Source organism: Cygnus atratus, chromosome 17, assembly GCF_013377495.2.
Source record: "Cygnus atratus isolate AKBS03 ecotype Queensland, Australia chromosome 17, CAtr_DNAZoo_HiC_assembly, whole genome shotgun sequence".
Taxonomy (NCBI): Eukaryota; Metazoa; Chordata; class Aves; order Anseriformes; family Anatidae; genus Cygnus; species Cygnus atratus.
In genome coordinates, this window is record NC_066378.1 from 3,531,225 (window position 1) to 3,544,553 (window position 13,329).

The 13,329-nt window shown below is 47.2% G+C and overlaps 1 protein-coding gene across 4 annotated transcripts in view; it reads right to left on the reverse strand.

The window, feature by feature from the left end:
• TPCN1 (two pore segment channel 1) overlaps nt 1-13,329 on the reverse strand; it is a 42,684-nt gene that overhangs the window by 3,139 nt on the left and 26,216 nt on the right. For all 4 annotated transcript variants that reach the window (XM_050714201.1, XM_050714200.1, XM_050714202.1 and 1 more), the window contains 16 exons: nt 12,591-12,715; nt 11,568-11,616; nt 11,307-11,370; nt 10,268-10,312; nt 9,132-9,188; nt 8,988-9,041; nt 8,230-8,302; nt 7,914-8,021; nt 6,608-6,679; nt 5,707-5,796; nt 4,836-4,951; nt 4,072-4,118; nt 3,455-3,523; nt 2,945-3,029; nt 1,435-1,571; nt 501-581 (listed from right to left, as the gene is read on the reverse strand). In XM_050714201.1, the coding sequence (XP_050570158.1) occupies nt 501-581; nt 1,435-1,571; nt 2,945-3,029; nt 3,455-3,523; nt 4,072-4,118; nt 4,836-4,951; nt 5,707-5,796; nt 6,608-6,679; nt 7,914-8,021; nt 8,230-8,302; nt 8,988-9,041; nt 9,132-9,188; nt 10,268-10,312; nt 11,307-11,370; nt 11,568-11,616; nt 12,591-12,715 (1,272 nt within the window). The remainder of the gene's footprint in view (nt 1-500; nt 582-1,434; nt 1,572-2,944; nt 3,030-3,454; nt 3,524-4,071; nt 4,119-4,835; nt 4,952-5,706; nt 5,797-6,607; nt 6,680-7,913; nt 8,022-8,229; nt 8,303-8,987; nt 9,042-9,131; nt 9,189-10,267; nt 10,313-11,306; nt 11,371-11,567; nt 11,617-12,590; nt 12,716-13,329) is intronic.

Below are 13,329 nucleotides of genomic sequence, written 5' to 3' on the forward strand. Positions count from 1 at the left end.
GTTTGCCTGCTATTGAAAAACAGGCACTTGCAGAGCACTCGGTCTGACAGACACACCCAAGCTCAAACACAATCACATTCCAGGGGCTTAACAACTGAGTGTAACGTGGCCAAGTCCCAGGAACACCACGCATGTGCTCCTGGCCCAGCAGTCACGCCTGCCTTAGTGACTGTGGGTTATCCTGGCCAAGCTGGAGCACCTGCACACACACACACTCGCTCAGTTGCTGCCACTCTGCTGATGCACACCAGCACGGCCGGGCTCCTGAACCAGCCAGGGAGGCTCTGACACACTCCCTGGTTTTAAGAAAGCCTCCAAACACCAGATCTGATGAATCTAAAGCAAAATTCATCTGCTGCTACCACTCTTTTCACAGAGGTGCCTGGGTATCGGAGGGAGAAGGCCTCCTGTGTTTCGAAGGAGGATTTGTCCTTCTAGGCAGTGTGAAGTGTTCTGCTAACCACGAGCCTTGCTGCTGTGTCCGAGTCAGACCCACATACCTGTATCTCCTCCTCATACATCTTCATACTCAAATCACTCTTGGTCCTTGATCTGCGTCCCAGAAACGTGGCTGACATTTGCTGAGGAAGAGGTGAAAACCAAAACAACATTCAGTCACCGGACAGCTCACGGGCGCAGCCCCGGAGCTTCAGGCACCCCTCGTGCAGACACCTATCATCTACTGGTGAGCCTGGGCTATTCGGGGCTCTTCCCACTGTCAGCAGAGGAAAAGAGCTGCAGACGACCAGAGAGCTGAATTCTGACTTAACTCTCTGCCCACAGGAGTCACCTGAACAGCCGTGAGAAACAAAATAACCCCAGGTCTGACATTATGCTGTACTCTATTGCAAGGCTGAGGGCAACATCCCCCTGTGGTTGATTGTCTTGAAAACTGTTTCTGATCAGTATTGTCATCACCATCACCACCACTACTATCCTGAACTTCACCCGTGTAAACAAGAGCTCAACTTTTAACCACCAAGCCAACCAAAGCAAATCAAGGTCCGCTAAGGGACTGGAGCACTTGCACTTGGCAGTGCAGATGCAGGAACACAATGGCTATTATTAAAACAATCGTTTAAGCTCCTCCTAGATGCACAAGCTAACAGATCTCCGAGACAAGAGCAAATAGCCAGGTCAGCTCATTTTTCCTGTTCTGGGATGAAAACGTAAGCAGTGCCGCAGAGAAAAGGACAGCTGCTCTCTGGAATCAATACGAACGTATTGCTGCATAATGCTTCAGGACTGCCTGTGCCTAAGTGCGTGATGGCACAGAGAGAGGGGCAGGAGAATTACAAGGCACTGGCTTCCCTGGAGAAAAGTAGATGTGCTTTATCCAGTCAGTTTCCCTCTAGAAGATAGCAACAACGTATTTGTGGCCCTGGTGCACCTCCCTCCCCTGAAGCAGAGAACCTGCAGTGAGTTTCCTCTTACCCCATACTTGTCCATCTGCAAAACGATTTTCTGCAGCTGAGCAGTTTCAGGGGCAGCTGAACTCCGCTTGTACAGCTCAATTATCCCGACCACTTCCTCCTTGGAGATCTCCTTCTCCAGCACAATGCCATTGTCTTCTGCACAGGCAAGAAAAAGAAACAGGAAGAAAAGTTATCTTCACTGGAATACGTATGTCCTTGTCCCCCAACAGGGCAGGGAAGAAAAAAAACTGGCGTGTAGGGCCAGCAGGCATCTCTCAGCTTTTAAAACATCAAGTTCCTCAGTACCTTAAAGTCTTGTCACTCTTTGCTCACCTGCAAGTTAACTAGCAGAACAAATAATCACACACTAATTGCTGCCTTTCGGCCTTCAGCTGCCCAGTGCAGCTCGAGATAAGTGCTAACAAACACCTTTCACTGCACCATGCAGAATGGGAGCAGGAGGGATTGCAGTGAAAAGTGTTCTGCAGCTAACAATGCCTGGCTCACACTGGCCTGTGCCACACATTTGGATCTTCTGGCACCTAAGGAAGATGAGGGGCGAATCAAAGCCCCTCCTGTGGCTGGGGCCACCACCACGTCTTTCTACAGGGAAGATTCCCTGGCATTAAACGTATGAAAGTGCAGTAGCTGTAGCTTCTCCCTGCAGAAAACTGTAAAGAATTATTAAGACTAGTCTGCATAAAGACTGAATAGAAAAGTCTGGGTGTAGATCACCTAAAGGAACAGCAGGAGAAGGACTGTAAGAGATTAATGTGTTTATGGCACCTAGATTAGCAGGTCACTAAGTTACATGCAGCTTCAGCCGCCCAGCTCAGGAGACAAAGGACAGTGAGGAAACACGGTGACTCAGAGAGGTATGATGGGATGGAGAGCCCAGTCACAGTCAGCTCTTAAAGGGCACAAAAATGCACGTCCAAAACCAGCACATGGTCACCACTGGGAGATGTGGAAAGGACTGGATAGGCAGCATCCTTTTTCTCCGTGTCACGGCAAGGAATGCTGTTAAATCACCTTTTTCTTGGTGCCCAAAAGCTGGATGAACCACTTGGAGAGACACATCCTGGTGCGGGTGTGTATGAGCGCAAGGGAGAGAAATTGATTTTAAAAGGAGGAAGAAAAAAAAAAATCACCTTTCGTTCCGTAAGGTCTGAAGATTGAGCTTTGCTACATTATTGCTGTAAGGTTTCCTACATTTCTCCCACAAAATGTGCATAGACTTACTGTTTGAAACAGCTCAAGTAGCTGAAGTTCACACAAACACACACGCTATATATATATATATATATATATATATATATATGTAAGTATGTATAAATACATGCTAGGGCAGGGTGGGGGAAATGAGGGCAGAACTGGAAGGCCAGACAGAGATATCACACAAAAGCATAAGAATGATTTTAGGAAGTCAGGCTAAAAAAAGAAAAAAAAAATGCAATCCTATCCCATTCTCTCCTAAGAAGTCAGAGAGGAAACACGATGTTGTGGGTCGGCCAGCCCTCGGTTCTGACCTTCTGAGTCTTGGTTCTTCCGTGTGTAGTTCATGCGGAAGACGAAAGCCTCCAGAATAAATGCCACGATGATAGTCATCACCACCTGGGAGAGAACACAACAGAAGAAAAAGATCAGGAGGCTGCTGCTGTGGCGTTCTGCCCCCCCAGTTCAACAGGAAGCTGAGCATGTGGGCCGTGCTTCAGCTCTTGGTGCTCCAAGCTCCTCTGTCCCAGTTCGCACATCTACCTGCATGTCAGCTGGTGGCAGTGAACCACAAAGGGGACAGAAAAAGACTCTGTTGCCCCAGTCCTCACCCTGAGGCCCAGATTTGTGTAGCACCAGCTGTGTCAATGCCCACAAATTCAACTTTCTGCAAGTGACGTAGACTCAAATGTTTCCGGAAGACGTTACGTAGAGGAGCAAAGCTGTCCTCATTTAGGGAAAGAAGTTCCCTCTGGAACACAGTAAAAGCTGTCTCCCGTCCTCATCCCCCCAGTTTCACATACGTAGCATCTCCAAACACCTACCATGGTCACAATATAGAAGATCATGAAGTACAGGCGGCTCCAGTGAGTGGTTTGAGATGTCACCCCTTCCTAGAGGAGACAGGGGAAAAAGTCACTAGTGCACACAACAAGAACGCTTGCCAACAGACACAAAGCAGCATCAGAACTATCCATCTCAAATTCATGGCTCCACAGCTAGCCCCAGGGACTGCCTGCACAACACTCAGTGCTCCAGCTGGTTCTTGCAGCTAACCTGCCTCTGAAGGTAAAAAGCTATGTTCCTACGTGCAAGCACACGGAGCATTTAAGGCCTCTGGCTGTATGAACCATTGCTGCTAAGAGAACACAGCCTGGACAGCAGGGTGATAAGCTGGAATACAGCGTGACTTCATTTGTCCGGATTGTGAAACCCAGCCTGAAGGCTGGTCAAGTTCGACAAGAAAACATGCCTGGTAGCATGTCACAGAGGTCAAATATCACCCCGTGATCAAGAGCAACAAACACCTAACAACAGCAGGTGACTAATCCTGCCCTCTCCAAACGCCAGGAGAAGAGAGCAGTGATAATATGAAAAGATCTAGCTCATCTGGCAAGAGCCTGTGCTGCTTGGGCAGGCGAGGTAGCTGAGGTTTACTTACCATGATGATGTACCAGTCATTGACAACCGTCAACTCAAACAGGGTGACTGCAGACAATGGAGAAAAAATAAAGACAATTGCTTTACCCAACCTCGCTTGTTTTAGAATGAATCTTAGACAAGGTATTTGACAGAAAAAACAGAGGCAAGACGGCAAGTTCCAATACAGGCACCAAATCCAGATGCAGAATGCAGGCCCTCATCACTGCAAGCACTTTGGCATCTTCCCACTTACGACAAAGGGGATTAGACCCACAGAACCAGGAGCATGGCTTAATCTTTATTTCTTAAGAATCAGAAACAGACCTAACCCTTTCCACAACAGAGCACGGAGACCTCTGAAATCCCCAGGAGATAAGCACCTCTGCTCACGCGTTAAGAAAAGTAATGAAGAGTAACCATATTCAAATCAATCTCCACCACTGGACTTAAAGAAATGTATTAGCATTACTGCTGGCTCTTTGGATGAGTAGTAACCTAAAGACCTCCTTAAACATCTCTGGAAGCCTGGTCTGATTACCAGTCAAAACAGATTTGCTTGCTTCACACTGTCTTTTAAGAGACGACTTTATTGCAAAGCAAGCAGACAAGACACAATGACTCAGCTGACATTGTCCAAAAAAGGAAGAGAAGAATATTGAGTGCCCAAAATGCACTAGGACATCTCTCCGTAAGAGTCCCAGGCACTGCAGTCCTGCCACCCAGCTCTGCAGGGACACAGATGCACTAAGGAAGAGTCTTTGCTATGGACAAAGCTGCCCTTACCAAAGCTGTTCAGAATGTTGTCGAAGTTGTTGAGATAGTAATAGCCTTCTTCCACAACCGTCTTGTTGCCAACCGTGTGGTTCACCCAGCGGTAGGAATCTGCAACAGTGCTTGTGCTGGTTGGAGAAAGCAGGACAAAGAATGAGAAGAGAAGATGGAAAAAAAAAATCTCAGGATAATAAATACCAAAACACTTAGAAGGTGTTGAATTGGGTGGTAGTTTCCACCTCTTGGCCAACACTTGCCTCTTTCTTTGAGAGACAGCCTCTCTCCTTCACAGCTCAGCACAAGCCCAGGGTGTCTTGGTAATCATTCAGGAAACGTTAGACCAGAGAAACTGAACGTCTTAGTCAGACTCCTTGGCTCACAGCCTTAAAGCCTGGTATTTCCAAGTGGTCTGCCATCATTTAAGATGCAAAGGGCACAGAACAGCTCAGCTTCCAAGACCAGGTGAATTTATCTTGTAGAAAGTGAGGTCTAAATATGTAACACATCTGGCACAGCAACTCTGGTGTCACGTAGATGAAAATCTCAATTTTACTCTAGAGCAGATGTTTCCAAGAGTTCCCAGCTACAATACCTGGAAAAAATTCTACCAGTGCAACCACCTGAGGTGAACTACAGATCTCACAGAAAGCAGCCAAATCTTCCACAGAAATCTCTCCCTTTCCAAGTGCAGCGTGAAAGTAATTTCATCCAGTCTTACCTAGAGAAGCGAAGCATCTCCCCTAAATTTTCCCAGTGTGTTGCTTTGGCTTCAGAGCTCCCTTCAGACCCATTCTCTAGCCCCTTCTTCAGCTGGGGATATAACTGCACTACTACTGGCTTTGCACCAAACCCACTGCAGGGGGGACGGATTTGCGGTACTCACTTGCAGCAGTTCGGGTAGACCACACCAGCAAAGAATTCCATGCCGACGATGGCAAAGCAGTAGTAGAAGATCAGCAGGGTTAAACCTAGGCTGGAGGCAAAAACCACAAAGAGCAACTCTTCAGTAACACAGTAGTAAGGGAGGGAAAACACAGTCACAGGCTAGTTACTCTGGAGGGAATTTCTAAGAGATGGGAAGCAGCACTGAAACCCCCACACAACCCTCTGCCAGCACTGCCCGGCAGTTCTTTGTGCTTTCATTCATGAAGTCCTTGGACAAGGAGCTTGCCACTCACTGAAGAGAGAGAGATGTTCTAAGAAACTAGAGAACAGCTCGGTTTTTCTCCCAGTTTGTATTCAGCTACGCAAACTTCTCTCCACAGTTTTTCTAACAAAAAACAAACCACAACACCCTGGTTCTGCCCTCTCCACATCCTTGGATGCAGGGACAGCACCAAGAACAAGGCTCTCTAGCTAACACTCGACCACCAAGCTCCTTCCAATGCCCTACCATTTAACAATAATGCTCTAGAGTGGCTGTACCAAAGACAGTGAGACAGCTGGGGCTGAGCATATTTGTGCCAATGTTCCTCCCACCCAGGTCTCCCCTCTCACTAAAAGCTGGGGGAGAAAAACTAGACAACATCAACTCTTAGTCATCCTCCTAACATTAAAAAAAAAAAAAAAAAGGAGGCATCCCAGGAGGGTTTCTTGCTGCTCCAAAAAATGGGAAGGTTACCAGCACACTGCGGCCTCAGCAGCACATCAAGCAACAATCAATCGACAGGTCTGAGCACAAACACCCTTAGAAGGTTTGGCAGGTCCTCGTCCCGATTCCAGCCCTAGACACTAATCTTTGGACAGCAGCAGGCAGAGAGGGGGCAAAGAGAGTAAGTCAGTACCTGGCCATCCTGGGGAACAACTCAAACATGGTGTCCAGGACATTCCTGTAGCGTTTCTTCAATTTAAAGAGCCTGAAAGGAGAAGCCAGAAAAGTTAACCTATGCACTGAAAGCTGTTGGGAATAGTTAAAAAGAGTATCACAGTTCTCTGTATCTCCCAGGTTAATGATCAGGTAAGGTTTCCTGACACTAAATCCACACAATCTACACTAGTTCAAGTGGTCTCTGTTCATCTGACAATGTCCTGTTGCTTCATCTGGATGTTTATGGCACATCCAAGTAAGGGTTTACAGGATTAAGAAATCTTAAGGAAAGGCCCACATCTGCTTACGCAGCGTGAAGCATAAATAGTTTTTTTTTTTTTTATATAAAAAAGTGGTAAGAGCCCAAACTAGTCCTATGCACAGGGTTAGGATTCATCACTCTTTTCCCTAGACACAAGCTTTTCTGTGTTTACCCCACGACCCAGTAAAAATTGATGAAAGAAAAAACACATTGTGCCTGCTAATTTCAGATTTGGCAAATCCCTCGGCCTTCACAGAGCAGCACAGTTGCCAAACGTAGGTTTTCTGTTGCTCCCCTGCCAAAGCATTTCCACCCTCCCACCCCCCCACCTTCGAGTGTCATGAACTGTTGTTTAAATCCTCACTGAAGAGCTAAACTACATTAGCTTGCCTTTAATAAAACAATATTTCGCTTCTCAAATGCTTTACGTTCTCCTTGACAGATGGATCTGAGAGCCATGGATCTCCGTAACAGCTCAAAAAGAGCGGGTTAATCAGACCCATCTCACTGAGCTGCAGAGAGGTTACAGGCCCCAGCCTTGCTTAAAGGGTGAGATACAGCTGAGCAAGGTTGTACTTCACCCCAGAAAACAGTATCCTTTGAAAACTGTAATTTCTGGTAATTCAGTAGAAATTATTAAACTGGCTGGGACCGCCTCACCTCACAGAAGAGCTTTTCTCTGAACAGCATCAGACAATTTAGAGGAGGTGTAAGAACCCCACGAAGGCAGACACAGGATAATCTGTCCCTGGTAAATCCCTTGATCTCTATTAGAGATCAGCTTAAGCTCCAAAGCACGGGGTTTCATATCCCATCCCAAGATTTTATCTTGGGTTTTGATAGTGCTGGCTAATCTCATTACCCTACAATTCCTGGTCGTGCCATGGTCATGTACCCACAGAGCAATCCTTGCCCCCTCCTGGTAAGGAGCTCAGTGCCCAGCTGGACCGATGGCAAACAAACCTGGTTGTTTTCTTCCCCACCTGCTCTCCGCGCTCCCCGCACAGCCTCCCCGTCTCACCTCAGCAGCTGGAGAGGTCGCAGGACCACGATGAAGTAGAACGGCTCCATGTTAAACGCCAGCGCCATCAGCCCCAGGAATGCAAACAGGGTGACTGAGAAGTCAAAGCTGGAAATAAAAAGAGGGAAAAAAAAGGAATCAGTGATATATCACTAATATTTCAGCAGAGAAGAGGTACTCGGTGCCACTCCAGCCTGACAGGACGCACAAGGCCAAGCCCAGAAGCCTCACCCACAGGCCTAAGAACTCATCTCAGCAGCCAGCCTTTCTAACATTTCAGTTTTCATCACCTCTCGGAGTGTCAGCGCACACTTACAGATTCCAGCCTGAAGACAGGTACTCAACAGGCCCCAGCCCAGTGGTTTTCAGGAGCAGCTCCACGCCATAGACTGTAAAACGAGATGAGAGCCATGAACGGAAATAAGCAGCATCACAAGGAGGGCTTGTGCAAAGGCTCGCCCTCTGCATAAGACGCACGGTCCTTTGAGTACAGGACCTTAATCTTGGTGAGATGCCAAAGGCAACATTTTCCCTCGAAACCAACACATTTTCCTGTATTCAAGGTGATTTCTCTTCAGGGCACTCTACAAAGCAGTTACTTGGCTAACAAGCTGTAAATGTTCAGGCACAAGCTCCCACACAAAAGGCCAGAGAGCTGTGCAGTAAATTCAGGCCTGCCTGGGTATTTCCTTTATCTCAGGGGAACAAATCCAGCATCCATCCCACAGCCTAGGCCTGACCTGCAGGGACAGATCCTTTCAAAGAGGAGCCATCTACTGCCCTCTCTGTCCTGGCAGTGCTCTGTAAGCGTGCATGTTAAAAACCTGAACAAAATAAACAATACCACAAAGGCACCCCTGGCTGCAGCAGCTCAGGGAGCTGTAGAGCAGTGCAGCAGCGCTCACGTGGGTCTGCGTGTATGCTGACAATCCCTGCCAGACACAGGACTGTTCTAGATGGAGTCCGTACACCTGTTTTTACTTCAAACTGAACAATCTTCTGGGAACAGAGCTGCCTATTCCCTTCCCAACTCATTACGAAATGAGACTGCTCTGTTGGGTGGCACCTGCTTACTTGTGAGGAAGACTATGTAGCTCCACGGGACGTTTCTGGAGAAGAAATTCCCTCCTGCAAGACACAAGAAGAACTTCTTCTAGCCTCCCCTTCATTCAGTCACCCAGCATCATAGTCAAGACAGCAAGCTGCAATGTTTCCTACCTTGCAGCATGAAGGTTTCAACAAGAATCCAAATTCCATTCACAGCCACCACAGTATCTGGAAAACAAAGTAAAAATCCACTGCAAAACCACTCCTGGATCAGAGGACTACTACTTCCTAGGCTAACAAAAAAAGTACAATGTAGGACGAGCAGCAGTGTTTCCAATTCAGCTACCAAATTGAACCTATAACTTGGAAGAGTCACAACTTTCTACTCAGGCTTTTCCCAGGCTGTTAAACGGATGCACTACTGCTGTCTTCTAAAGCAAACAGAACTAAAACAATGACCAGAATCATGCTCAATCATTTGTTCACCAAGAATTATTTTATACACAAGTAATAACATGGCAAAATATTTCAGCTTCATCCTAGTTCTGGAACAAGATCTTGAGAACCAGTAGGCCCTCAACAATGCAAAGCCCCCATCAGCTTGGATCTATTGCTGCTCCCCAGTGTTCAAACCTCAAGAGCTGAAGGTGCAGGATTTACCCTTTCCATTCAGATGTCCTCGTCTCCTCTCTTCTCTCTAGCTTAGCACCCTAATTTATAGAAATCTGTCTCCTCCGATGTTCAAAAAGCTCCAAATTACTGAGTAGGAAGAGACCGTGTAGAACATAACGAGGAGCACCACGAGTAAGCACCCTTCTTCCTCAAGAGAAGCAGGGCACAGCATCCTTCTCCCAGGCAGAGCAGTTGCCAAGCAATCCCTCCAGCAGCAACAATGCTCACACCTTCTCAAGTGCACGCAGAACAAGAAGGCTGCCTGGCAAGGCAGTTCCTTATCCAGCATCCTTCGGCTGCAAGATAAAAACCTCAAGGCTTGTGAAAGCTAACCGCCAACGTATCCCAACGCAGTGAGTCGATCCCTACACAGTCAGCCCACAAGTAAGTTATGAAGAAGTGAACCAACGAGCCTCTGCAGGAGACTCAACACGGCAAGAGCTGCAGCAGCTGTCAGTGTGAGCACGCTTTTCCTACCTCTCCACCCAAATTCCAAATTTTGTAGAGGAACCATAGCTCAGACCAAAGACCAGACCCCACCGTGCTATATCCTTGGAGGGCTGAGCACAGACAGTGCCCCTGACCCATGAGGTCGAGGGAGCGTGGCAGAGAGAGAGTTTGTTGCTGCTACTTACACATGGTGTACTGGAACACGCGGGAATTCACGAGGATGTTGATGCCTGCATGAAGGGAAGTACGACAAAACGAATGTTAAAGCGGTCCTCCGTACCTCACACACAGCTTCCTCTATCCTCCCCTTGGAGATGTTTTTCACATCAGTCCTCAGCACAGAAGCTAAGCAGATCAGTAGATCGGAAACTTTTACTTCTTGGGACCAAGGTGGAATTTGGTTTAGAATTTTAGTGGCAATGACCTCACTATCCTTAACCATCTAGATGTCTCCCCCTGCCTCTATGCACTAGTTTTGTGATGTGGACAGAGGTAAAAACAGCTGACGAAGCACTGCCCGTGTTTGAAACGACACACACTGTCAGGGAGGGCTGAGTGCGTTAGAAGAAATCCACAGGGCTCCTACAGCAGCTGTGTGTTTGGATCAGGACGCTGCTAACTGCTTCCCACCAGCATACCTGTGACTTTGGTTTTGGTGTTCTTATTTCTGAGTGGCTACATTCAATCAGGAAACTTGGGACATGGGAGACGTCACATTTGCAAGGCAGACTGCACCGATGGCTATTTCGCATCTCCTTCCCCCTCCTTAGCAGCTGCACTTGATCTGTACGAGCGCTGCAATTTCATGCTGGGACCCAGTGGCTTCTTTGCAAACAAATCCCGCTCCACAGTCACTGCCCGGAACATGCAGAAACAAACCCATACAAACCCTGCTGGATTTAGCACGCATACATCACAGCTAGCCTCGGGGCTGAAAAAGGAATACAGCCCTCGCTGACCTCAGGGTCTGGTTCACCACAGAGCTTCTGCTAAGAGGTGTCTTACTCTGAGGAAGCTGGGGTTTGGCTCAGAGCACAGGGAGGGTGTACAGAAATCTCCCTTGGAGGCTCTGAATACAGAGTTGGTTAGTAGGCCTCCACTCAAGCTGTTTGCCTTGGACATTTCAGCACAGGTACATCAAAAGTCCCTTCAGACAGCCTTGTCTTTACAGAGAAAAGCTTTTCTTTAGTTGAATACATGCTGTCATTAAGCCCCAACCTGTACCTTTAAAAATAAGGAAAGCTGTCCGGGGAAGGTCATCAAACCAGTGCTCGCGATTTCGTTTTGCCTGGAAGCAGAACAGCCACAATCAAAAGAAGTCAAAGCTATATTCATCCAAAAAATACAGCGATTGAGACCCACCTTATTCCCATCACCTGCTTTTAGACTGCCTTTGTTTCTCACCCACCTTCCCTTTGACCAGTGCCCTCCTTTGCTCTCCCTCCCCGACACACTTCCCCTGTTCTCCACCCAATTAATACTCACCTTCCATTTTAAGCCAACAACTTCATAGAAATTGTAAAAATCCTTTAGACTGCAAAACAGAAAGAAGCATCTGATCAGAGCCTTGGAGCTGATTACATCCTTAAGCATCCTTGCCAGGCACCATCAGCAGAAAGTCCCTGGAAATTATTAACTCCTTATTAGAGCTGCAGCCACTGCTGGTAAGTCAACACTGACCTCTTCTTGGTGTGGCCAGAGGTTGCTGACTGGCAGTAGCCAGAACTGCATGCTTTTAGGTGTCTGAAAGCACGGATGCTGGAATTCTCAGGCTCTTACCAGTGTCGTTAGGTGCCTAAATTTAAGAATTCAGTCCTTCTCCTCGTGCCATTTTCAATGTCTCCATGGCACTTGACTTGAAGGAGAAGCATCAGCACCAGTTCCATGGGAAACTGAGAATGAGTTCCATGGGAAATCTGAGCCTGTCTGTGGCCAGAACAAATTAAAAGAACGAGCAGGTCTCCTGCTCTAATTCCCTCTACTTCCATGCTGGCTCGAGTTAGCTGCACCCACCCACCAGAATGGTAATTCTCTGCCTCATAACGCAGAGGATGACAGTCCTGAAAGCACCAGCAGAACCAGATTTTAATTAACAAAACCCTAGGGGACACAGCCAGCTGCTGGAATAACAAAAACTTGTTAAGCTGCGAGGCTGCACTGTGTGAAGAAATGCTCCTTGCAGGCTCTAATGCTGCTCCTCAATTTCCCACTCCTCAGTTCTGGCAGGGAAAGTGGGAAACAGAGGATGCCTGGCACCTGCCAGCAGAGCGCTGTATCCACTAGAGGGCATGCAGGAACTCCATCACCCCTGCAGAAAAACCCTCAATTCTCAGGGCACCCACCCCTCCAAGCTTCCTAATTCCCCAACAGAAATCTTTTCAGGCACATAACTCTATTCCCACACTCCAGACCAGTTTCCTTCCATAAACTCAGCCATCCTCTCTGAGGGATAGCTTCAGAGTGTGAAGCAACATCCCTGCTCAGGGCGCAGCAGTGAGACCATCCTACCTGAGTAATGGAGTATTACTTTGATTCAGTGCTTTGAACGTGAGATACCGCTCTCGGGTGCACATCCGAGGCTTGTAAAACCGCAACAGCCCTTCAAAATGCTTGAAGGAAATTCCAGACGGCCTCTAGAAAAAAAGGAAATGTCATGAGCAGGGACATCAGACAGAAACATGTACACACTCAAATATTTAACTCTCACTCTGAATTTGTTTTAAGCAGGATTTTTACGTTACCTTAAGATGCCATTATAACTATGCCTGAAAAGTACCCTAAACCATTACTTTAAAATACTGCCTTTATCCCAGAACACAGAGATCAGAAAGCTCTCCTGGCAAATCAGACCCTCAAACAAATGCAGAGCTGTTCTGTGCTGCCCCACCCTGTGAAAACTGTCCAGCCAGACATCCCAAGCAGAGTTCAACTACTGTCTTTGAGAGGACAGTAGATATTTAACTGGCTCTATCACTGGCATGATTTTCAGACTATAAGCTCTTCCTCAGAAAGTGCTAATATAACAAATGTGCCCTAACCATGAACCAATTTACTAGAGGAAAGTTAGTTATTTTTGGGCCTTATTTCTCTTCTTGCTCCGTAAGTTAACCAAGAAATCAACCCTGTCCCCCAATGCTTTGTCCCTTAAAGCATTGTTTGTAGATGAATTAATTCTGTCTCCACCATTTATTCCTGCAGTATCTAGCAACTCAACCGTCCCTTCACATGCATAACCCACCCCTCCTCT